The 23336-nt window shown below is 41.7% G+C and overlaps 1 protein-coding gene across 7 annotated transcripts in view; it reads left to right on the top strand.

Annotated features, from left to right (window-relative positions):
• The first annotated feature begins 1270 nt into the window (after window positions 1–1270).
• FSHR (follicle stimulating hormone receptor) overlaps window positions 1271–23336 on the top strand; it is a 194886-nt gene continuing 172820 nt past the window's right edge. For 3 of the 7 annotated variants that reach the window (XM_059890999.1, XM_059890998.1, XM_024998262.2), the window contains exon 1: window positions 1271–1636. In XM_059890999.1, the coding sequence (XP_059746982.1) occupies window positions 1485–1636 (152 nt within the window). In that variant the 5' untranslated portion in view covers window positions 1271–1484. 7 annotated transcript variants of the gene reach the window in all.

Raw genomic sequence — 23336 nt, 5'->3', positions numbered from 1 at the left:
GTCAACTGCTGAATGAAATACTTTACTGTTCATGTTGCTGCTACTGCTGCTAAGTCACTTCAGTCGTGTCCGACTCTGTGCGACCCCATAGATGGCAGTCCACCAGGCTCTCCCGTCCCTGGGATTCTCCAGGCAAGAACACTGGAGTGGGTTGTTAGCCAAAACTGTAACAACGTAGAGTCCATATAGATACTGCCCTGATCTTCTAGTCCTGGAGTTAGAATGAAGCAGTTACTCCCAGAAGCATCCAGGGAACAATTTTATTCTAAGATTCACTTGCTTCTGTTATTCCCTTAATGATTATTTAATCCATTTCTTCTATGTCATTATTTCTTGGCTAGGTACAGGAGAGGAAGAAAGGAGGGGAGATCAATATATATTTGTTTAGCAGTTCCACATAACTCAATTTTGTGCGACTAATTACCCAAAGATAGTGTTAAAACTAATTTGAGCAAGTAGTAAGTTATAGGCAGAATCTTAGAGAATATTCTGCCTTTTAAACTTCATAGGTTCTGAAGTTGAAAGTAGATGGCCCCTTGACCGAAAGTATGGCCAAACGTTCCTCAGATCCCTCACCATCAAGAAGATGGGAGTACCCACAAAAGTGCCAGGGTCGTCACCTACAGAGAACATTCAAAACTAAACTAAAAGCATAGGTTAAGTAAATTCATTTGTGCCAGCTTCCAAAAGGCAAGGGCAATCTTCAGAGACTGGAAATGAGAGGAGCCAGAAAGGACATGCGACAGACGGTGGGAAAGTTGGTGTCCACTAAACCCAGTGAAAACCCAGCCCGACCTGTTGGTCACTCAGCTCAGTCAGTTATCTCTGCAGACTACTCTCCTAAAAGTGCCTCCTACCTACCAGCATCTGTCCAGGGGCTCACTAACCCACTGCCTTGTCCTCTGAGCTACACCATGTTTGGTTGTTAATTCCAGAAAGAAAGAGAATCAGTGACTTCGACCCAGAAGTTCTGGTTTTGTATCAAGTAGCCTGGAGGAAGACATTGACACCAAGATTGGAAACAGGTCCCTGCCCTTCAGTGACGAACTCTCTTAATGATGTTTCACACTGTAGATTGCATCTGTTTTGGAGAAAGTCGAGTGTGTCACTCTGTTTTGAGAAAAAAATAGTGACCCACAGGGAACAGTCTTACAGCGAATTTAATATAAGCTATTCTAGACATGCATCAAGTTTCAATTTGCAAACCCAACCAAAAAAGGTAAAGGGACGGCGTATCTTGCCACGCCCTCTACCTCTCCCACCCCACCCCCACCAAAGTCACTGCTGTCACTCAGAAATTCTGCTATTTGTCTGGAAGTGACGGATAAAAAAGAAAAAAAGGAAAGCAGCCCTGGGTGGGTCACGTGACCCTACCAGCTCCCAATGCAGACCTCTTCTCATAAGGGCTCAGTGTGGAGCCTCTGAAATCTGTGCAGGATTTTCTCTGCAGAGGCAGAAGAAAGCAGGTGGATGGATAAGTAAACATGGCCTTGCTCCTGGTGGCCTTGCTCGCATTCCTGAGCCTGGGCTCAGGATGCCATCATCGACTCTGTCACTGCTCTAACGGAGTTTTCCTCTGCCAGGAGAGCAAGGTGACAGAGATTCCCTCCGACCTCCCCAGGGATGCAGTCGAACTGTAAGTATCTGAGTCAGTGGGAACAACAGCGTGGCTGGTATTTGTGCATTGCGTGCTATTATTATTTTCACACTAGGCTGATAACTGCTGGGCTGAAATATTCTGCCCTGACTGAAGGCTTAAGTAAAACAAACTCCCCCAGCCCAACACTCCTGCCCTGTGGTTCTCTAAGGATCTTAGTGAGAGTTTGTCTCGGAATGCCGGGGTAGGGCAGCATGGAGAGCTTCATCTAAAGGTGAAAGGAGGACTTTTTAGTGTTTTTGACACATTCGTTCTTGGGTGCTGTACTCTCTTTGGTGGAACTAAGAGAAGGCTAAGGAAAATGTAGAAACTTAGAAGAGCTCAGATTGAAGCCAGAAAGATGGCTTTGATTGACATGGAAGGCATGATGTGTGCTTTTGAGGATACTGAATTCAAGAAGGCAAGAGTCATTGCTGCTCTGGAGGCACCAGCAAGGAATTGTCAAACTGAGAATCTGCTTCCTGGGGGAAAAGGAGTCACAAGAGAGGGAAGGGGTGTGAAGAAAGGGAGGAAGAAAAAAAGGAGGCATAGAAGGAAGGAGATCATCTTTCATACTACTGGGAAAGGTGATTCCCAACTTTAGATTTTTACTGAACTACTTTAAAAGGAAATAGACAGACTTTTAGAACTTGACAAGATCTTAAGACATCATTCCACTTCCATCTGTTTATTTTGCAGTTGAGAAATCTGGGGTCTGGAGAGTAGAAAATTTCCTAACCTCTCACGATGAGTAGAGGCGGAGTCAAACTAGAAATCAGGCCTTTTGACTCACAGATCATCGCTGTCTTTCCCTTAAAGTCCCACGTCTATTGCATTAAAGTAAGAGGAAGGCAGGACTGTTTCATAGTCCAATGACCATCCCTCCCCACCTCCCCACCCCTCCCTACCATCCGAGAGCTGGCTCAGAGATCATAGATATCCTCAGTCGTTTTATCCCAAGGATTTTAAACAGAAGCTGCTATTCTGGAAGTGTCCTTTAATCTTGGTTCCCCAAAGCTATGCATGATCTTATTTAATGGCAGAAGGTGGTCATCTTTTCATTTACCAGTTACCATTACCTATGCTCAAAGACGATGAGGCTGCATTTCAGATTTTCACTCAGGGACAAACAGCTGCAAGGCTGAGTTGGTTCTGCCTGCTCCTTTTCCCCCTGATATCACAAGTTCTCCATTCCTTCCCAGAGGTAGTGACAAGGAAGATAGGTGGCCAACACTGTGTTTTAGCGACACTGCCTTAATGAGACAGTTACTCCTGATTGCAGGGAAGAATGCGCCTATGCAGTCTGCTTTGTTAGATGATTATAAACACAAGAGAAGACTGATGTACCTGAGCTCCTCTAAGAAGTCAGTCGCTCCTAAGCTACTTTGAACAATTACTTAACTTTTTTGGGGCCTCAAGTTCCTAACTTCTAGAAGTTTAATACAATCTGCTTGGTGGGATGGCTGTGAACACCAAAAGATACAGCCCCTCAATGCACACACTCAACACACACACACATTTCTACCTCTCCCAGTCCTTCTCTTTTTCCAGTGTTTCCCCAGGGACCAAGCAGTGTCAACCAGTTACTAAAAGAGACAGCCTCTTACAAGACTTAATTTTAGAGTGATACCCTCTTTTCAAAACTCCCTGCTAAATTAGGCTGTCTGCTTTCTGGTATTTCTTCACCAGAAGGGAGATTTTTTTCACTCTGTATAGAAAAACAGGGAGCAACCAGATGTGGGCTATAGTCTGTGGAATGCCCACTTCTGATTTAGACCATAGCCGAAAGTAGTTAAATATTTCTGGCTTCAGGCAAACTCCAGGAGATAGTGAAGGACAGGGATGCTTGGAGTGCTGTAGTCCATGGGGTTGCAAACAGCTGGACACTACTGAACGACCGAACACAACAACAAAGGATTTAGATGGCCTGAGACAACGCAGCATCATGGAGAAAGTACTCAACTTGCTGAGCAGGGTCAGGAATAGAGGGAATTCTAAAGTAATAGTCACAGGTGGGCCTTTAACTCTTTATCACAGTCAGGGATGGAAGAGTATGGACTCTAGAATCTAAGAGACCTGTGTTCTAACCCAGACTATGACTGTTTCTTGCTTCAGCATGTGGGCTTTTGGGTGTATCATGGAAATTGTAATGTGTACCTTTTTCAGAGTTGCCATGGGCATTAAATGTAGGATTAAAACATTCAGCACAATGCCTCTCAAGTGTGGGGGGTGGGGATTGTTATTCATCTGCAAAGTACTAGAGAAAAAACACCACAGAGGGCATTCAGGACGATCAAATGAATCAATGGAAATGAAAAGGCTTTGAAAAACTGATGTAAAGATTTTTGTAGTTCTGAGATAGTTTACAGTATCTCACTGATTTAAGAATAATCTCCTTCTCTTCCCAGTGGCTGGAGCACTTCCTCTCTGAATAAGAAATGGTGTTTCTTTGGGCTTTCAATATTTGCCAAGAACTCAGGGAACAGGTTTCATTCTGATGATAGGCAAAGGATTTTTTGATTTCAGACTTATTCTAGAAACTCAGCTTCACATAGAGGCAGTCAATGAATCTAGAAAGGACCCTTTGATCTTGCATTATTTTTCCTGGAGTTAGAATTTTTAAGAATGTGGACACCCATTCAAAACCTGAAATTTTAAGTCTCAGTGATGTTATGGATACAGATTGTTTTCTTTACCAGGGTCAGATGACCACAATACTAGAAGAAAAGAGTCCATTGATGGGCACTCTTGGCATAGGGAGAACTGTATTGAGATCATGCTATAGGCTGCCTGTGTTGACCCCTCTCTTCACAGCAAGCTCCTGTATCCCATTGCCATCTCAAGTATCTTTCTGAGATGTAGAAAGGAATGGATTACAAAACTACTAAAGCCACTGTTGATTTCTTCATGTGTCGAATGCTGATAGTTTAATTCACCTCATCATGTAGGTTTCATGTTCCCAAAAGCCCACATCTAACTACTTTCATAAACTCCCTTCATACTGCTACAAGCAATAATTCTTTTTTTATTGCCATTATCTTTGCTTGGCATCTGAACATCTACACACTGGATTAAATAATTATCTTAATTTATCTCCTTGCTATCAATCTCTGTCTTCTCCAAACCAGCCTGAACACCGTCATTCCATTTTTCTCCATAAAACACCACGGCCACCGTGATTCTCCAGTTCAAAATCATCTGGTGGCTCGTCTTTCTGACTTTACCTCTCACCTAGCTCCAACAGGAGCCATCTGCTCCACAAGCCTGAAAAAGACTTGCTCTCGAGCTCAGTCTGTGTCTGAGGGTGTTACTACTGTTACACATCTTGCTTCTATAATCTTCAAGTTCTTCTTTGTCTCTTGAAATCCAAACTGCTTACTATAAGCTGGCTCAAAGTTTGCCTCTTTGGTAAAAACTCTCCTGACCATTCCATCTTCATGTAATCTGAACCCTGGTGCAGCTCATTTTACAATCTTGCTTTGCCCTTAATTTTTCATGTGTGTCTTATTTCCTCAACTGCAGTGAACATGTTCTTGGTAGTCATTGTGCCCGACTCAATGCAATGTAGGTTCTGGGCCCTCATTTACATATAGAATAAATGACACAATAAATAAGGGGGAATTACAGCTGTTTATTTGCTCTGCTCCTCAGTATCAAAGAAAAGATTCTTATAAAAGATACTTATTGCTCCCCCTGTGGTGAGCTACAGGATTTGATAGTTCCCTTGCTTTCTTTGCTTTTTAATGTGTTTGTTTTAAAGAAAATGCCTGTATATCATTCTGGAATCCATTAATTTATTCAGAAAGAGAGACACATAGACTTGAAACAAAGTCTACTAAGTTACAAGTTGAATATTCTTTTAGGCATGCCGCTCAGTTCTCTTGATTTAAGTAATAATACCTGCTTCTCTATTGTTAACAAGAATATTGAAAGGATGAGTGAAATTGCCTTAAACAAAATCACTTTAAACCAGGCAAAACTGTTCAAATACAATTTTTGCCAACTGAGGTCAGATTCCAAACCCTGAATGTTAGGTTTCCTGTTTCCCAGATATGCTTTGATGACTGTAGTCTGTCCAGATGTCAGAACCAAATACCCCACTGTGCAGACTGCTCTGGGCTCATCTATCTGGAGACTCCTACTGCCTTGTTTAGATATTTCTTTGAAAGAAACAAACAGCACAGATTTCACGCTAATGCATACATAATCTTTCCTCTCAAAACCAAATCCTGCACCTTCTTTAGTGAGAAATGATATGTCTATGTCCAACATTTAGAATTTAATCAGGCTGGGGCAAGGAAGGTTTATATTTCCTGCATAAGAATCAGAAAAAGGAATAGCTATAGAATGCAGTATCTTCAAAGGGAAAAAGTAAAAATTATATTGCAGAGGAAAAAAATTCTTTAAAGTTAACTGATGAACTCTACTCTACTCTGAGAATTGGCTAAGAGCTGTAATTTGCAGAGTCATTATCAGCTGTTGAAGAGTAAGGGTTTGATAGCATAGAGCTGCACTTCTTGACGATGATAACATCTCCTTGTTTACCTAAAGGTCAGTGCTGTCCTTCCTCACCCAAGTCCTCTACCAAACAAGCCTAAGGTTCAGAAGCAGAAAATCTTGGCAGCAAGTGGGAAATTCATTTAATGTTTGATTATCCTTCTCCAAAACCACTAATTGGGTTATCCAGTCACTGTGGTTTATTGGACCATCTTTTTTTTTTTTTTTGAGCTGTTAGATTTAAGATCTCCAATTTAGTTTTATTTAGACTAGATGCTAACTTTTATATCCCATAAGGTCACCTAGCAAAGAGAGTAATTATTTTTAATTGCTTAAGATCTGATTATAATGAGATATGGATGTTTCTTCTTAATCTGACCTCTTCCTGAAGTATCTTGAGCATCTTTTATGTCTCTGACATGAACACACCATAACCTTTTTCTTTCATATGGAATATGCCAACTGATCTGAAAGTCTTCAAGGGATGTGCAAAAAAAAACTTTTTTTGAGTAAAGCAACCAAACCTGTGCCATAGACCTGAACTCAATTATATTTTTAGTCTCAGAAGTAGCTAATGTCCACTCTCTTTCATACCCTCTCCCAGAGCTTTTTCAGCAAGAGCCAACACAGTCATCATGGAATCCTGTATCACAAATACTAGAACATGTACAGCATAAGCCAATTTTTGGATTTCAGTAATGCTAAGATTGATGAAAATCTTTAATAGGGACCCTAAGAGTTCAGCTATTTCAGTGAAATAGATGGTTGAGGATATGGGAGAGAAAATTCATCAGTAAATTGGTGAAAGGCAGAAGTAAAATAGTGCTGAGATTTCTTTCAATTCTAAAATGCTTTGATTTTTACAAATATCTTCAGGTACCAAACTTCCCCAAACCAATAGGTTTCTTCTAGGCCTCCAGAGTCCAACACATATAATTGTAATTCCTAAATTTCTGTGATATCAGTTGTGGGATTTTAAAGAGTGTGATTCTTAGGCTTAATAGACAGTTCTGTGAACTTCTGTTACTTACGAATGCAACGTGGAGAATCTCCCCATAGATACCTGTCTCTGACTGCTTTCAGTTTGGTGAGGGGTTTTAAACAAAGAATGTTTGAGGGATCCCAGCTCCAGCAATGACTTTGTGACTAGATAAACAAAGGCTGGCTGGAAATCATCCTAGAATAGAAGGGCATGAAAGAGAAAGGGCCAGAGCCTTGAGCACTAGAATTCAGGACTGGGTCCAATTTAAAATAGCTTGTCCCTTCTAGGAAAGTCTAGCAAATTTGGTTCAGGAGATAGGATCACATCCCTGGAAGACAGAGATGCCTTCCCTTGTGCTTTACTCATCATCTCAGGGTAATAGCTTGTGAATCCGCCCCTTGCGCCTTCGGCTTTCTCCCCTCCCAACCCTCTGCTCTGAGTCCTGGCTCTGGTTTAATTCCCCTATAGGAACGAACAGCCAGATTCAGGACAAAAGTCCAAAGTCTTCAGTGTGACATTAAGCTCCTCCATATTTTATCCTCAAATTAACTCTCCTGTCTTCCCCTCATATCTTTCATCCTCTACACATTTTTTCTGTGGACTATTTCCTAATTCCCAGCTCCCAAACATACCTTATATTCCCCTACCTAAATAATATTATTTTCTTCAACCTGAAATGAATTCTTCTACTTTAATATATTCAGCTTTGGAGACCAAGCAAAAAGGCTCATTTTTCATGAAGGTTTCTTTCAACATCAAATATTTATTGATTATATTTGTGCAGGGCACTATGCTGGGCACTTGAGAGAGGAGGATCAAAAGGGGAGGCACAGGGCTGCTCTCATGGAGTTTCTAAAAGAGAAGAGCATCCAACAGTAACAACAATCATGCTTTTCCTCACTTTTACCCACAACAACAAAAATCCCCCTTGGAACCTAGAACGGTCATTATCTAAACTACCCATTTGACAATTAATTGCAAGTTGCCTTATGCAATCTGAAATCACAGACTGTGAGAGCTGGAAGAAACAGATGCTGAGTGAAAGTCAATGAAGAGATGCCTGCCTTTTGACATTTGACAAGCACCTGGCTGTCATGTCTAACTTTGCTCTTTTGACCAGCTAGGATGGATTTAAGGAGCTGTGCAGGGCCACTTCCAGAACACCCTTTTATGTAAAAGGTCAGAAGATCCTTGCTTTATTTTACAAGGAAAACACAGACCTCAAGTAAAATAGAATGATAAATGAACACCAGCAAATTTATGATAAGGCTTAACCAGCAGATGTTTAAATATTTAAGTTTGACTAGGATTCCCTGGTAGCTCAGCTGGTAAAGAATCTGACTGCAATGCAGGAGACCACGGTTTGATTCCTGGGTCAGGAAAATTCCTTTGGATAAGCCATAGGCTACCCCCTCCAGTATTCTTGGGCTTCCCTGGTGGCTCAGATGGTAAAGAGTCTCCCTGCAGTGCAGCAGACCTAGGTTCGATCCCTGGATTGGGACGATCCCCTAGAGAAGGAAATCGCAACCCACTCCAGTATTCTTGCCTGGAAAATCCCATGGGTGGAGAGCCTGGCAGGCTATAGTGCATGGGGTAACAAAGAGTCAGAGATGACTGAGCAACTTTCACTTTCAGTAATTTTCAAATTGGGCAAATACAAGGGCCTGGATGCTTTGAGCTGGGCTGGAGGAGAATGGTACAGAAGATGGAAAACAGCATCAAAAGTGGAAGCTTAGGCTGCACTGTTTTATTTCCTAAACTCATAATTTTTTTTCCCAAAACTGCTTGTGTTCCTGAATATTACTAAGTAGACACTGGGAGAGAATAGGTAAAAGGAGTTTACATGTCAAAAGACTGTGTATGACAGCTTCCCTTCAAAGCAGCTGAATGTCATCTATGAAATCTGGTAACCACCCGAGCTCACAAAGACCAGATGTCTCTCCTGAAAGTGACACACCTTAAAATGCCTACTTTGGCATAAGTGGGACACAAACAAGGAATTCTTGAATGTTCTTAAATTTCTGAGCAATTTCTCTTCCTTCTAAGTTCCAAACTACTTTGTATGGCTGTGTTTAGAATAGGAAAACGAATTGAAAACAAAAGAATGGTCACTAGCCATCATCAGATCACAGCAAGTATAGAGAGTCAGACTTAAACCCTTACCATTGCCATATGCCCACCAAGGCTAATTCTGCTCAGGGCAGGAAGGAATGAATCCTTTATCTAATTGGTGTTTGTTTTACGGGTAAGGAGTGTAGACATTCTGTAAGTAAATATACTGGGTTGGGAGGAGAAGCAGAAAATACTAGAAACACTCTTTTAATTTAGAAAACAAACTGGAAAGGCAATGAAAAGCAAACATGAGATTTATGGTGACCAGCAAGGAGGTCATCTGGAAGCCTGCACACAGTAGCAAAATTGCTTATCGGGTCCCTGGCTGCGAAAATCTGCTGAGTTCCTTCAATAAGAACATGGAGTCTTCGAATGGCATCTGACTCCCCCAAACAAATACTAGAGATGAGAGGAAAGAGAACAAAGAGTTATGATAACCAGATAGGAAAATTACAAAGTAGCTCTGAAAGCAGAGCTATAGGGTAAGAAGAAGCAAAACAACCACCACAGCAGTATAAATAAAGGAAAAGGCTGGGCCACTGAGCTGGGGGATCACTGTGCCAATATCTCGATCTTGCCTCTTGGACTGGGCAAAACCCCTTGAGAAGATTCTTCCAAGCCCCTACCTGGAAGGTGAAGCCCTAACTGCCAGCACTCTGGTGGCTAGGAAAGAGGACTGGAGGTCTCAGCACCCAGCATCCATAAGTGGTCCCTGGTGTCTCCAGTTCAGACATTCTCTGCTCCCTTTAAAGAATAAACCTTGGGGTTCCCCTGGTGGGCCAGTCGTTAAGAATCTGCCTGCCAGTGCAGGGGACACAGGTTCAAACCCTAGTCAGAAGATCCCACATGCTGCTAAGTAACTAAGGCCCCGTACCCCAACTACCAGATTCGCACTCCAGAGCCCACGAGCCATAACTACTGAAACCCACGCACCTAGAGCCAGTGTTCCGCAACAAGAGAAGACGCTTGGACGAGAAGCCTGTGCGCCGCAACTAGAGAAAGCCCGTGTGCAGCACAAAGGCCTGGCACAGCCAAACAAATAAATAAACCTAGTGTTTTTGCTCAGCTCTGAGGGAACACTGGCCTGGCTGCTCCAGGTGGGTAGTATGGCTGCTTTTTAAACAACTTTCCTACCAGCCCTCTTTATTTTGGCCACCTCAAGCCTCTTCACCCTCCAGTCCTGCTTCTGGGGACACCAGTGCTTCCAGTTCCTGAGTGTTTTCAGGGATCATGTGGCATAAATCTCACTGGCTTGGGATTTCATTTTAGAGTCTTCCAAGTCAGGACTTCTCCAACTTTAAATATGCAAGCCAATCAGAGCACTATATGGGGAAAATGTAGATTCCGACTCAGGAAGTTTGAGGAGGAGCCTGAGCTTCTGCATTTCCAGTTACCTCCAAGAGATGCTGGTTGTAGTCGTACCAGGTCCACATTCCTCCATGGTCTTTACAATATTCTGTTGCTCTTTTTTCTCTGCCCTTATGGCTTTAAAAGAAAGAAAAAAAGTCCCCTTCTTGTCTTCTCAGTGGTGTTTCAAGAGGAAACCAATAGTTAGTCGTTCGTTTATTCTGCTTTCTCTTCTCAGCAATTCCCATTCATTATTCAATCCACTCAATGCCCACTGTTGCATTAAAAATTATCTTGTCACAGGTACCGATAAACTTTATTTTTGGTATGTTTTACTTAGTAGTTATATTATTCTTCAAATAAAAGCCTGAATATTAGATGACCACAGGTAACCATCCTCCTGCTTGAAACACTTTTCTCCCTTGACCGCCAGCTTCTGTGACATCACACTAGTTTTCCTCTTACATCTCACACCAGACCTTGACCTTCTCTGTTACCAAGTCTCAAAGCGATGAAGTGCCCCAGGCTCCTCCAGACTCTCTTCTCTCATGAATCTGTATTCTCTGTACAGTAATCTCATCAGCCCCATGGCTTTAAATACTAGCTATATTCAAAATCCATGTGTCATATCTGACCTCTTCATTGAGCCCCAGAAAAGTAATACCCAAGTGAAACCTTAACATCTCACTGGATCTCTTGCCAGCACCTCAAAACCAGCAAGCAGAAAATAGTACACTTAATCGCCCTCCCCTTAACCCCTCAGAATCTTCTCTCCCAGGCTTCATTATCTGTGTTATATCACCAACTTCTTGCTGTAAATCTAATCCAAGTGCTGGGGATTAGACACCCAAAACCTAACTCAAATGTCTCCACTTCTCACCTTCCTTACCACCACCCCAGCTCAAACCACCACCAGAACTCACCTGGGCTAGTACAATAGTCCCCAGCATTTCTATCCCCTGCTGCTGCTACTGCTGCTAAGTCGCTTCAGTCGTGTCCAACTCTGTACAACCCCATAGACAGCAGTCCATTAGGCTCCTCTGTCCCTGGGATTCTCTAGGCAAGAATACTGGAGTGGGTTGCCATTTCCTTCTCCAATGCATGAAAGTGAGAAGTGAAAGTGAAGTCACTCAGTCGTGCCCGACTCTTAGCGACCCCATGGACTGCAGCCTACCAGGCTCCTCCGTCCATGGGATCAGTTCCACTTAAATCCATTCCCACACAGCAGCTAGAAAGACTTTGAAAAAGAAGACGGCATACAATTACTTCGAATTTCACTCAGAATAAACTTTTTTCAATCCACGTTTCATGACTATCTATTATAACAGGCACCGCTCTAGGTGTCAGGTCCAGCAGTGAGCAAAACAAACACAGTCTCTTCCCTTGTGGTGCTTACATGCTTTGTCATGGCTACAAGATACTCTGACCTGACCCCTGCCTGCCTTCCCACAGGCATAGTGCACGTCATGTATCACTTGCCCATCGCCACTATGCTCTGGACCTTTTTCTGCTCTCCAAACACACCAGACTCTTTTCTACCTGAAAACTTTCCCTTGCTTTTCTTTCCCTCTAAAATGTTTTTGTCTCTCCTCTTCAGTCTTTCCCCAAATGCCAACCCCTTGGGGAGGTCATCCTTGACCACCCCACTATAGTAGCACCCCAACTGCTGCAGTATATGATCTCTTTCTTCCATAAACTTACTGTAATGTGAATGTTTTTATCTATTTGTCGCCCCTCGACTAGAAATCAGAACTAATGCTTCACGGTAGCAAGGATTCTCATGTGTAGAATAGCTCCTAGTACAGAGCAGATGCTCAATAGCTTCATGAATTAAATGAATAAATGAAAGGCCCCTTCAACAAATGAGAACTACAAGGAGAGACAGAATGTGACAGACACCTATTAATTCTACTCTATCATCATGCTTTGTGCCTCTTCTAGTACCTCACCCAACAGTCTTGCACTGCAGCTATTACTGTCCCCATTTTAGGAAATAAAATAAATGGAATCAATCAATGCCGAATGTCAGGACTGAAATTGAGATTCCTGATATACCTGATTAGACAATGTCCAATCTTTGTATTAACCATGAAAAAAAGAGAGAGAGGGGACCCTCTAGTCCTCTGAACTCAATCCCTAAAGAAAAACAATCCAAACTCATCATCAGAGCTGAAATACATACAATGCTGGAGTCATCTATAATACCAAACTTATGTAATATCTTGCCACTTAAAAACAGAAAAACTCTCTGAGGGCTAGCATTGCACCCCTGGCCTGCATTCAGCAGGGTTGGTGCCTCGGTAGCTAATCAATAAGGAGGGCAGAGACAGAAAATGAATGTGTGGGATCACGAAAACATAGGAGGAGGACTGAAAAGTAGATGTCACTGGCTGTTTTCAGTGATAAGCTGCAACATAACCAGAAGTTGTGTAATAAGGTCCTAAACACTGGACCATAAGGGAAGCCCAAAATCAGAGCATTTTTTGCTAGATGAATTTAAGAGAGCATATACTTCCGCCTTCCCCTTACTTGTTCTAGGTATGACAAATGAAGCTTAGTAAAATGATTTGTCTTAATCCTCAATTTCCAAGCTTCTTTGTCAGGCTTAGTGATAAAACATTCCTCTCTACTCCCACAGAGAACAGATAACTCCCCAGCACATTCACTTCTTTTCCCTCACGTTCAAAGAAGTATAAACATCAGAATTCCACCACGATTTTCTTTTTACCTTTGCTTACTTTTCAAAAACAGCTTTCTTGAGACATAACACACAGTATACAATCTACTCAAAGTTTACATTTTGATGATATTTTGTATATTCACAGATATGTTCAACCATTGTCATAATCAATTTTAAAACATTTTTATCACCTAACCCTTTAACTGTCACTCCTCTGCCTACCTATGCTACACCCAGACCTAAGAAACCACTAATCTACTGTCTTTACAGATTTTTATATTCTAAACTTTCATATAAATGGAATTATATAAGATCTTTGTGACTAAACTTCTTTCATTTCGCATACTTTCAAAGGTTTATTCAAGGTATCAATAAGCTTTTCATAGTCAAAAAATACTTCTTTGTATAAGTAAACCACATTTTGTTAATCCAATTCATCTGTTGATGGACATTGGATTATTCAGTTTTTGACTATTAATGATGTTTGCTTTAAACATTTATGTGTAAGGTTTCGTGTGGACATGTTATCCCAGTACCACCTCTGGTCTCCATTGTTTCTGACAAGACGTAGGTTGTTAACCTTATTGAGGGTTCTTTGTAAGTAATGAGTCATTTTTCTCTTGCTTTCAAGATTTTCTCCTTGTCTTTGATTTTCAGTGTTTTTACTACAATGTGTCTGTTTATGGGTCTCTTTGTGAATATTCTACTCTAATGAGCTTACTAGATGCTTTCAGTAAATCTAGAAGATTTTCAGCCATTATTTTTTCAAATAATTTTTTACTCCTATATCTTTCTACTTTTTTTTTTTTTTTTCTGGGAACATTTCAGACAAACTATTGCAGCATTCTGGGTACTGGTTCCACTTGTATGACTTACTAGCATTATTGGTTAGTTTGCTGTTTAGTGGCTACTAGCTAGATTATTTTGTTGAAAGCCTTTGATGTTGATTCTCAGGAAGGTACAACTTTGAAGATGCCCATGGTCAGCCTGGGAAGACAAGGTATTAGCAGGGCTGTCATCTATTGTTCCCCTGACCACACCCAGATATTCAACTTTACTACTTGCAGTCAGACTATGCTACCATTTTCAAAAATTCCCTGGGGCATAAATTCCTTTATAAACTAATCCAATCAAACTGTGTGGCTCCTTCAAATAAATCATTGATAAAGTCAATGTTTTGATATTCATTCTGACCCCAGGGGGCTCCTTCCAGCTGTTTTATTTCCCCTGATTCTCCCCTGCAAACTAATTGTCCTACATTATATGTCTTTTAGATCCATGAATACAACTGCCTTTACCATAGCTTCACTGTTGAGAGGGCTCTCAGGCTTAAACTTCTCCACCCTCTGTTGCAAATAAAGTCAGTTCTTTGGGAAGAGAATACCAGATATGTGTTTCACAGTCTGCTTTTCACTTTATGCAAAATCTCAGCCAGGGCTCTGGAGCCAGGAGTGGATTCAAAGGTAAACTTCTGAGACCCTCATACAGGAGTTAAACACATGAAGGAAGGTAGGGTAGCAACCAATCAAGCTTGACTTGGAGCCACCACCTCATGAGCCCTAGCAAGAGACTTGGATTCCTAGCATTCCCAGCAGGCTGTACCCGAGACAGCCTCTGATGCACAAGTGTGCCTTGGTATAAAGGAAGGAGCCCCCACTTCCCAACCACACCTGCCTACCATTCAACCTCAGCAACAGGCTGCTGGAGGCAAAGTAAGAAAAGCTGAAGTCCTGCTTCTCCTGGAAGAAAGCCCTCCATCTTGAAGCTGGGAGGAGAGGTAACCCTGTGTTCTTGACTGTAGCACTCTGAAGTACCAGCATCTCCACTTCTCTGAAGTGGGAGGTGCAAGGGAGGCAGTACTTTAGATTTAAGTGACACACTCTTGCCTTTTTTTAACCGGATTTTCACAGATGTTCTTGAATAGATGTTTTTATTTAGTTTGTTACAATATTGCTTCCGTTTTATGTTTTTGTTTTTCTGGCCATGAGGCATGTAGAATCTTAGCTCCCTGACCAGTCCCTAATATGTATGTATTAGGGACTTGCCCAGTGGTTAAGATTTTGCCGTCCAATGAAAGGGGTGTGGCTTCCATCCCTGGTCACAGAGCTAAGATCCTATATATACATATATTTTGCTGCTCTGGGTCTTAATTGTGGCATAAGGGATATCTCGTTTGTGGCGTGCAAACTTCTGAGTTGTGACATGTGGGATCTAGTTCCCTGACTAGAGACTGTACTGGGAGCACAGAGACTTAGCCACAGGACCACCAGGCAAGTCCCACCCCTCTACGTCCTTGATCAAGCAACGCAAAGCGGGGAGCAGGTTGTGGCTGAAAGCAGAAAAGCAGTGAGGTACCCAGGATTATCATCTCTGAAGTTCTCAGTGTGCCCTTGAACAAAGAATAGTTGGGCATGCCAGGAGGAAATGGATGTTTTCACCCTGAAGTTTTTCATCCCGTTTTTAACTTTAATGTCTTTTACATGCATTATTAGCTTTAAATAATTTAGTACACATGTCCTAAAGTTGGTCTGGTGAATAGTAATGGTTCTATCATCCACCAAATAAGGCCACTAATTGCTCTTCTTGACAGCCATAACAGTTTATTAAACATTGTGATATGGTGAGCAAAACAGGTGGAAATGGAATTACAACTGAAAGGATGCTTTCCAGAGTTGCTTTGGTTTGTTAGATCAAAAGAGAAAAACAGATTTTTTTTTTTTTTTCTCCTGAGCAGGCTAGAGACAAAATTACCTTTTCCCTGTGTATTGACAGTCCTGACCATTTGACAGAAGTAATTTCAGCAACAGGGAGCATGCAGTTGTATCAAATGGCAAACAAGCCAAAAGTATATCAAAATCCTGAGTTCAGCATCTTCCCCCCAAAAAAATCACTGAGACCCTAAACAAAGCAGTACATCACCCACGACCTGCTACTCCTGGCATCACATCTTTATTGAACACTTACTGTGTGTACAGCCATTTGCTGGGATATAAGAGTCAACCTTGCAGCCCTGACAGATAGACTGTCTTCATGGATCTGAAGCAAGTAGACACATACACACAGACATAGAAAAAGTGAGCAAGGCTTTTCAACTGATCATGTGACAACATGATAAGGACAGGAAACGCAAGACAACATGTAACTACTGTAGAAATTCCTTGAAGGGAGAGGTACCTGTGCTTGTAATAAACAAACAAGGCCACTTCCTTGAAGAGGTCAGACATGCGCTGGACATAAAGAAAAGGTTTAAATATCCAACAGTGAGGGAAGATTCTTAGTAGGTAGAAGGAACATCTGCAGAGCTAATCCAACAGCAGTAAATCAAAGAAAAAGCTTTTTCTCCTGAAGGATATAGTATTGTTTCTGAATTATCAATTTCCTTTTTCAAAAATGTGCCAACCACAGCACTTGGGTGAGAGTGGGGGGAATTGGAGCATTTCCATTCCAAATCTCCAAATTCCAGAATCTAGTAGGGGGAGAAATGAAGTTCTGTTTTAATAGATAGTGGAGATTTGGGTAGAAAGGACCAAGGCATGGTTCAGAGAAATTTAGTGGAATGTATTCAATGGTTTTAAAAATCTTTTGACTTAATGCAGAACAAATTAGACCCAGTTTTATTTTGCAGTTAAGAAATACAAATTATTTAACTCATTAGAAGTCTTTTCAAATAGGATCAGTTTTTATTCAATTGTTTCAATTGGCTGGAATAGGGACAAGCTGAGGTCACAGGCGATCTTTGGATCTAAAACTACGTTTCTAAAATAAATAATTCCTTCAGACAAACTTAAACATTGGACTCTTTCACACAGTAAGCAAATAGACCCCAATTAGGTCTAGATAACTTTTCCTAGAATGGACAGAGGAGCCTGGAGGGCTATAGTCCTTGGGGTTGCGAAGAGTCAGACACGACTAAGCGATTAAAACCAACAACAACCTGAAATTAGCTGTTTTGTTTGCTGGTCCCCAACCCACTTTGCTTTTCAAAAAAACGGGGGGAGGGGGATAAATGAGCATAAAACAAGAACTATCAAGAAAATCTTCCAAATAGTCTGCCTCCCCATCTCTTGCATTTTTCCTTTTTTTCTATTTTTATAACATTTTATATAACTCATAAAAAACAGTGCTTGTATAAAAATTCACACAAAATTGCTAGAGAGCATACAATTTCCAAAACTGTCCTGGGTTTTTGTTACATTCAGTTTTCTTATTGTATTTTTCTAACTGCCTTGAAGGCGAGCAGTCAAGATCAGCTGACTTGACCGACACGTGAGCCAACTCCTTTTGTTTTTGCATCACTCTGTTAAGCTGTCTCCCTTCCAATAATCATTATGGTGTAAGTGACACTCCAGGGGAAATCAATTCCTTTTGACTAAATAGAAAAGCTTGGTCTACCTCCCTCAAATCATAATTGGGGCTTTGTTTATTTTGCTGTTGTCTGAACCCTGCAGCAGCCACATCTTGTTTCCACCAAAGTTGAATAGCTTGTCTACTGCAGCCTCCAGGGAAGATTTGCCAGCCTTTAGGAACTGCCCTCCTTGAGGAGGGAATAATTAGAACCACTTAGATATTAGAATTGCATTTCCTAGTGACTGACTCCATGTTGCTTCCCCTCAAGATTGTTTAAAGGAAAACTCCTTTAAACCCCTAAGGGGATGGAGTCTGTCATTTTCTTTCCACTTAGAAAGATGTGAAGCTACTGAAGCCTTTATATTTGTAAGATTCTCAAAACCAAGGATTCCCATGCCTCATTTCTAGCTGTCTTAGGTCTGTAAAGTATCAAGCATGTCTTAGACCTCAAGAGATATTTCTGAATAAATGAAATGAATGACTTTCGCTAAGTTAAACTGATGAGTTAAATTGAATTGGATTGGACTGGATTGAAATGAATTGGGCTTCTCTGCAGTGACAGAGTAGCTATCAAGAAAGCAGAAGGAAGGTCAGTGTATGCCATTCACTAGCTGATCAAGGCCAGCTATTTGGAATAATCAGGGAGTCCAAGCCCTCCTGGCTGCTGAGGATCAGAGGTTAAATGATATTCCAAGGACAGATAGCAAAAATGAGAGCAGAGACTCCAGACATAATAACAATAAAGACAAATAACTAGGCTTATGTGTATGTGTATATAGGATGTCAGGCACGGCTCTCACTGTCTCACTATATCATTATCTTTTTTAGTCCTCATAGCAACCCTTTGGGGCAGGCTCTACTATTATCCACACTTTCAGATAAAGCAACTAGGCATTAAGCAATTAAGTCATTCGCCCAAGTGGCACAACCAGGATAGGGACTCAGGAAGAAAGACCCCAAGACACTGCTGTTAACCATTTCAAGACATCATGGACAGGGGAGAAAGAGTTTATAACACAGCTTAAATAAAGGTTTTAAGAAAGGAAAATGACAGCAGTGTAAGGAAAAGGAGAAACAAACAAAAAAAAAAAAGAAAAGAAACAATTCTTCCCCTCTTGAAGACTTGCAATTATAAACTTGCAATTATAAAAAGACTTGCAATTATAAAAAGACTTGCAATTATAAAAAAAAAAAAATCTCCTAAACTTAAACATTTTAAGACATCCAGATTTCACATTACTGAACTTCCTGAAGTCTGACCCTGATAGGATCTGCCCAGTCACACTGTACAGAACCTTGTAGGTATTTCAGGGTTCTAATACCCAGGAATGTCATAAAATAAAGGTTTTTTAATAATACATCATCTCATGTTTATATTTACCTATCCTTTACAATCAAAAACACAGACCCATAATGTTTAAAATGTTCAAATAACATTTGTCTTGGGACATGGCAGCCCTAGTCCATGCCGGACACCATACTCATTCTCCCAGAATGACCAGGAGTCCTGACCTGGAGGTGTCTCCCTGCCCTGCGTGCACCCAAAGGCCTGTCTGCGGCTGAATCTTCTGCTCCCATCAGCGAGGCGTGACTGAGTGCCTCCCCTGAACCCTGCACATAGGTATTTAAACAAACAGGTGTTTAAATCATCCTATCAAAGCAGAGCTACACACATGATTCTAACTACTGACTATTCTAGTTCTGAAGATCTGAGTTCTTCAAAGCGTGAGCCTTCTCTTCCATGAGTTTGCCCAAACCTCCCCTTAGCCACTCACCCTTTTTCTGCCACCTTGACAGAAGCTGACAATCTTTCTCTCTCATGAGTTCAGGAAGCAGGGAGAAGATGTGGATGCCTCCCTGTGGGGCAGGCCTATAGGCCATCCCTGAAACCCTCTCATTCCACTTCCTGAGAGGTGTATTACAGGGCAAGGAGGCCAAACAGTGTCACGGGATGATCCCAGGACCGGCATTGAGAAGAACCTGGGTCTAATCCCAAGAGTATCTCATTATTCAACCTAGGAAAATCATCTAACATTTCAGGGCCTTAGTTTACCTCTTATAAAGTCACAGAGCTGAACATGAGGATTCCTGAAGTCACTTCCCTCCCCACTAAACAGAAGGAAAACTTGAGCCTGAGAACGAACTCTGACTTAAGCCAATCAACTTTTTAACAATCAAGCCAGCCTCCCAGCCTACACGTGCAGAGACCCTGACAGCTTTGTCACATGTGATGCTAGGACTCGCACCTATGCAGTCAAAGTCCTGCATTTTCTGCCAGCCTCTTTCTTTAGGTCTGTCATGACTAAATGGCAGCAGGAAAAAGCTAAAGGGCCAGGTACCTTTTTATTGACAGCTTGCCCTGTAGACCCTGCCCTGGGAGGAGGAGGAGGACGACGACACAACAGAGTCCATCAGCCATCTGTGGTTTCCCAGGCTTTAGGTCTGTTAGCAACTGACATTTCATCCACATCATTATAGCGAGTGGCACAACCAGGGAGTTAGGGCCATTTCTGTGTGTGTTTGCATGTGCTCATTCCTGGCTTTCCATTTTTAAGTCCAATATTTAAAATCAAGAGCCCTGCAAATTTGAGGCGGTGGACAGCCTTAAAATTCCTCAAGTAGTTGCATGTTATTTACTAAGGAAAAAAGAAAAATTGGTGAGCAACAATTCATTCATTCACTCAAAAATACTGATTGCCTCCCATGCACCAGATAATGTTCTATATGCTAGAGATACAGCAGAGAACAAAATGGATTACAAGAAGAAATGATAAGCTCTTAAGGAGCTTATATTCTACAATAGATGACTAATAATGACCATGAAAAATAAGATATGTAGGAAAGGGATCTAGAAGATCAGAAGCAGTGTGTACACTGGCCAGGAAACCCTGTAGAGAAGCAATCAATTGAATAAAGGACTAAAGATGGTGAAGGACTGAGTCACATGGATATCTAGGGGAAGACGGTTCCAGAAGAGGCCAAGTGAGGGACTGAGACAGGGACACATCTGCATGTAAAAGGAACAGCAAAGTCAGAGTGGCTGAGTGGATGACTGCAGAGGGCATAGGTAAATTCAGAGGGTCACAAAGATGTTTGCATGTAAGGAATTTGCATGTAAACCCTTGTAGGGACATGGGATTCTGTTTAGTGTGAGATAGGAGGCCAGGGGAGGGAGTGATCTGATTTAAGCTTTAACAGAATTAATGTTAAGAATACACTGAAGGATGTCAAGACAGAAGCTGAAAGACAGGTTGAGAGGCTATTACAATAATTTGTTTGAGAGGTGATGAGGATTCACATGAAAGGGTGAACAGTGGAGATGATGGGAAGCAGTCAGATTCTGGGCACATTTTGGAGGTACAGACAATAAAGATTGCTGACAAATTAAATATGGGGTGTGAAGGAAAACAGTGTCAAAGATGGCTACAGGTTATAATCCTGAACAGCTATTAAAAAATGGAATCGTCTTTTCAGACTGGGGAAAGAAGCAGAGAAACCGGGCTGAAGGCTGGGGTGGTGAAGGGGTGGAGGGGAGGCACAGTAAAGATTATGAGAGAGACATAACCCTAACGAAAACTACATTCTTGTTTTCTGATGCTGCCCAAGTTAAACTCATGCCTGTCCACTGGTCCTAGAATGTTACATTAAAAACTTATACTTAAAAAAAAATGCTTCTGAATAACTACATTATACATCAGGATTAGCTTTTTTAAAATGCCTCCTAAGGAAATGGCAATTCCCTGCAGTATTCTTCCTTGGGACATCCTATGGACAGAGGAGCCTGGTGGACTACAGTCCATGGGGTCACAGGTCAGACATGACTTAGCAATTAAACAACAATAAAATAGCTGAACAAGTTCCCTCTGGCTACAGACATAAACCCAATACCCTCTTTTTTAGTGATGATATAGGGAGGACCCTCACTCCCATGTAGAAAACTGCTGCATCTGCTCATTTTATCATCAATACGCTTCCCTTTTCTGGCCCCTTGCCAAAGTCCCAGTGTTTCTATCCAAACCCCACCCCCCCCCCCGCCTTCTCCATCTCTGACCCCTGCCCCAGAAAGCAAGTCTGGGTGGAGGTCCCAGACATCTGAACTTTGCTTGGAGGGCATGAGCCCTTTCCAAAGAGACTTTACAGACATAATATAGAAGATCAAATTTATATAAATCAAGTAAGTGAAAGGTTGTTGTTGAATCATGCGAATATACCGGGATTCTTGGCCCCCGGAGGAGAAGAATTCAATCCGGGGCCAGAGACGAGGCTTGATCGCTCAGAGCTTTTGTGTAATAAAGTTTTATTAAAGTATAAAGGAGCTAGAGAAAGCTTCTGACATAGGCATCAAAAGGGGGCAGAAAGAGTACCTGCTTGCTAGTGTTAACAACGAAGCTATATAATCTCCAATGAATCCAAAGAATGTCTGGAGGTTGTAAAGACCTCATCAGACCTACTCCCATGATTTACATTTTAAGATAACAGAAGGTTTAATCCAGAGACTGTCCTTAGGCAAGATACATTATTGTTATATAATCCTGAGGAATGTGGAGAAAGAAAAAAGTTTGTCCTTTCTTCCTCCTTGAGAATTCCAGACCCCTCTCTCCTTGGGGACCCCTAGACTCCCTATCAACCTGCCTAGGAACTGACTCTCTCATAAGTAGGTCACTTAAACTTCTCATGTCTTGAATGTTTCTATCTCAAACCAAAATGTGGATAAAAGGAGGAAAGAAGGGAAGAAGGGAGAGATGAGGGGAGGGAGGCGCTGGGGGAAATGAAGAGAAACACTACAGTTCTTAGAGCAAAGGCAGATAGACCCCAACATAGCTACTACATCCTTTATTTATTTTTTTTAAGTAAGTGTTGGTTTTATGGCAAAATTATAATATATAGGCAGTGTATGAAGTTATTTCAGATGACAGATTTAATTCTTTTCCTTACAAGTAAAAGCTGCAATTACCACATTAGAACTTCGATGCAGAATATCTAATACATATAAAGCTTCAGTCTCAGGCCTTGAGAAGCTGTGAATGAAAGTTACCACACCGTTAGAGTCTGTGGATATCAGTATATTGTCCTTTCCCTTCCACCAGTCCATCTTTCCGGTTTCCAGTGTAGACAAATTCCATTAGGAGTGGTACGAATACCTACTCCATTTCTTGCAAAGATTCCAGAAGATGTTCTTGTACCATCCCTGTCTGACACACAGAGGAGATTTTCTGGACTCTGCAATTTCCTCTAGACCACCAGCTTTGTCTACCTCCTTCATGTTATAAATATCAAAGGTGAGATTCCAGAGGTGTGAGGCCACCTTCCCAAAGACTCGGAGCCAGAATCTGGAAAAACCAAGAATGGAACCCAAGATTTTGGACCTTGATCTTCGGCAGAAGTGAGACCTCTTCTCCAGGAGGGACTTTGAAAGTGAGCCAGAGGATCATCAGTTTAGTTGAACAGGCAACAGAAAGCTGTTGTAGTCCTGGGAGCAGGAGTGTGAAGTCATGCTTTTGAAGCTTTGGTTTGAAAGTGTCACGCAAGTGTATGTTCCTCAGTTCTTTGTCTCATCACAACAAAGATTTGGAGCAACTGACATTAAAGCCCTCGGCGCATCACAGCTCTCGGGTCTTGGACAAACCATGTTACAGCTCAGGCAAATCAGTGTTACAGCTCCATTTTATTTAGAAGATAGCAGGAGAATCCAAGACTCGAAGAGAAGAGAGTGGAGGAGTGCGTGGGGAGGGAGA

The sequence above is a fragment of the Bos taurus genome, chromosome 11 (assembly GCF_002263795.3).
Source record: "Bos taurus isolate L1 Dominette 01449 registration number 42190680 breed Hereford chromosome 11, ARS-UCD2.0, whole genome shotgun sequence".
NCBI lineage: Eukaryota > Metazoa > Chordata > Mammalia > Artiodactyla > Bovidae > Bos > Bos taurus.
Note: the sequence above shows the minus strand (reverse complement) of the source record. Positions and strands in the feature narration are given on the sequence as shown.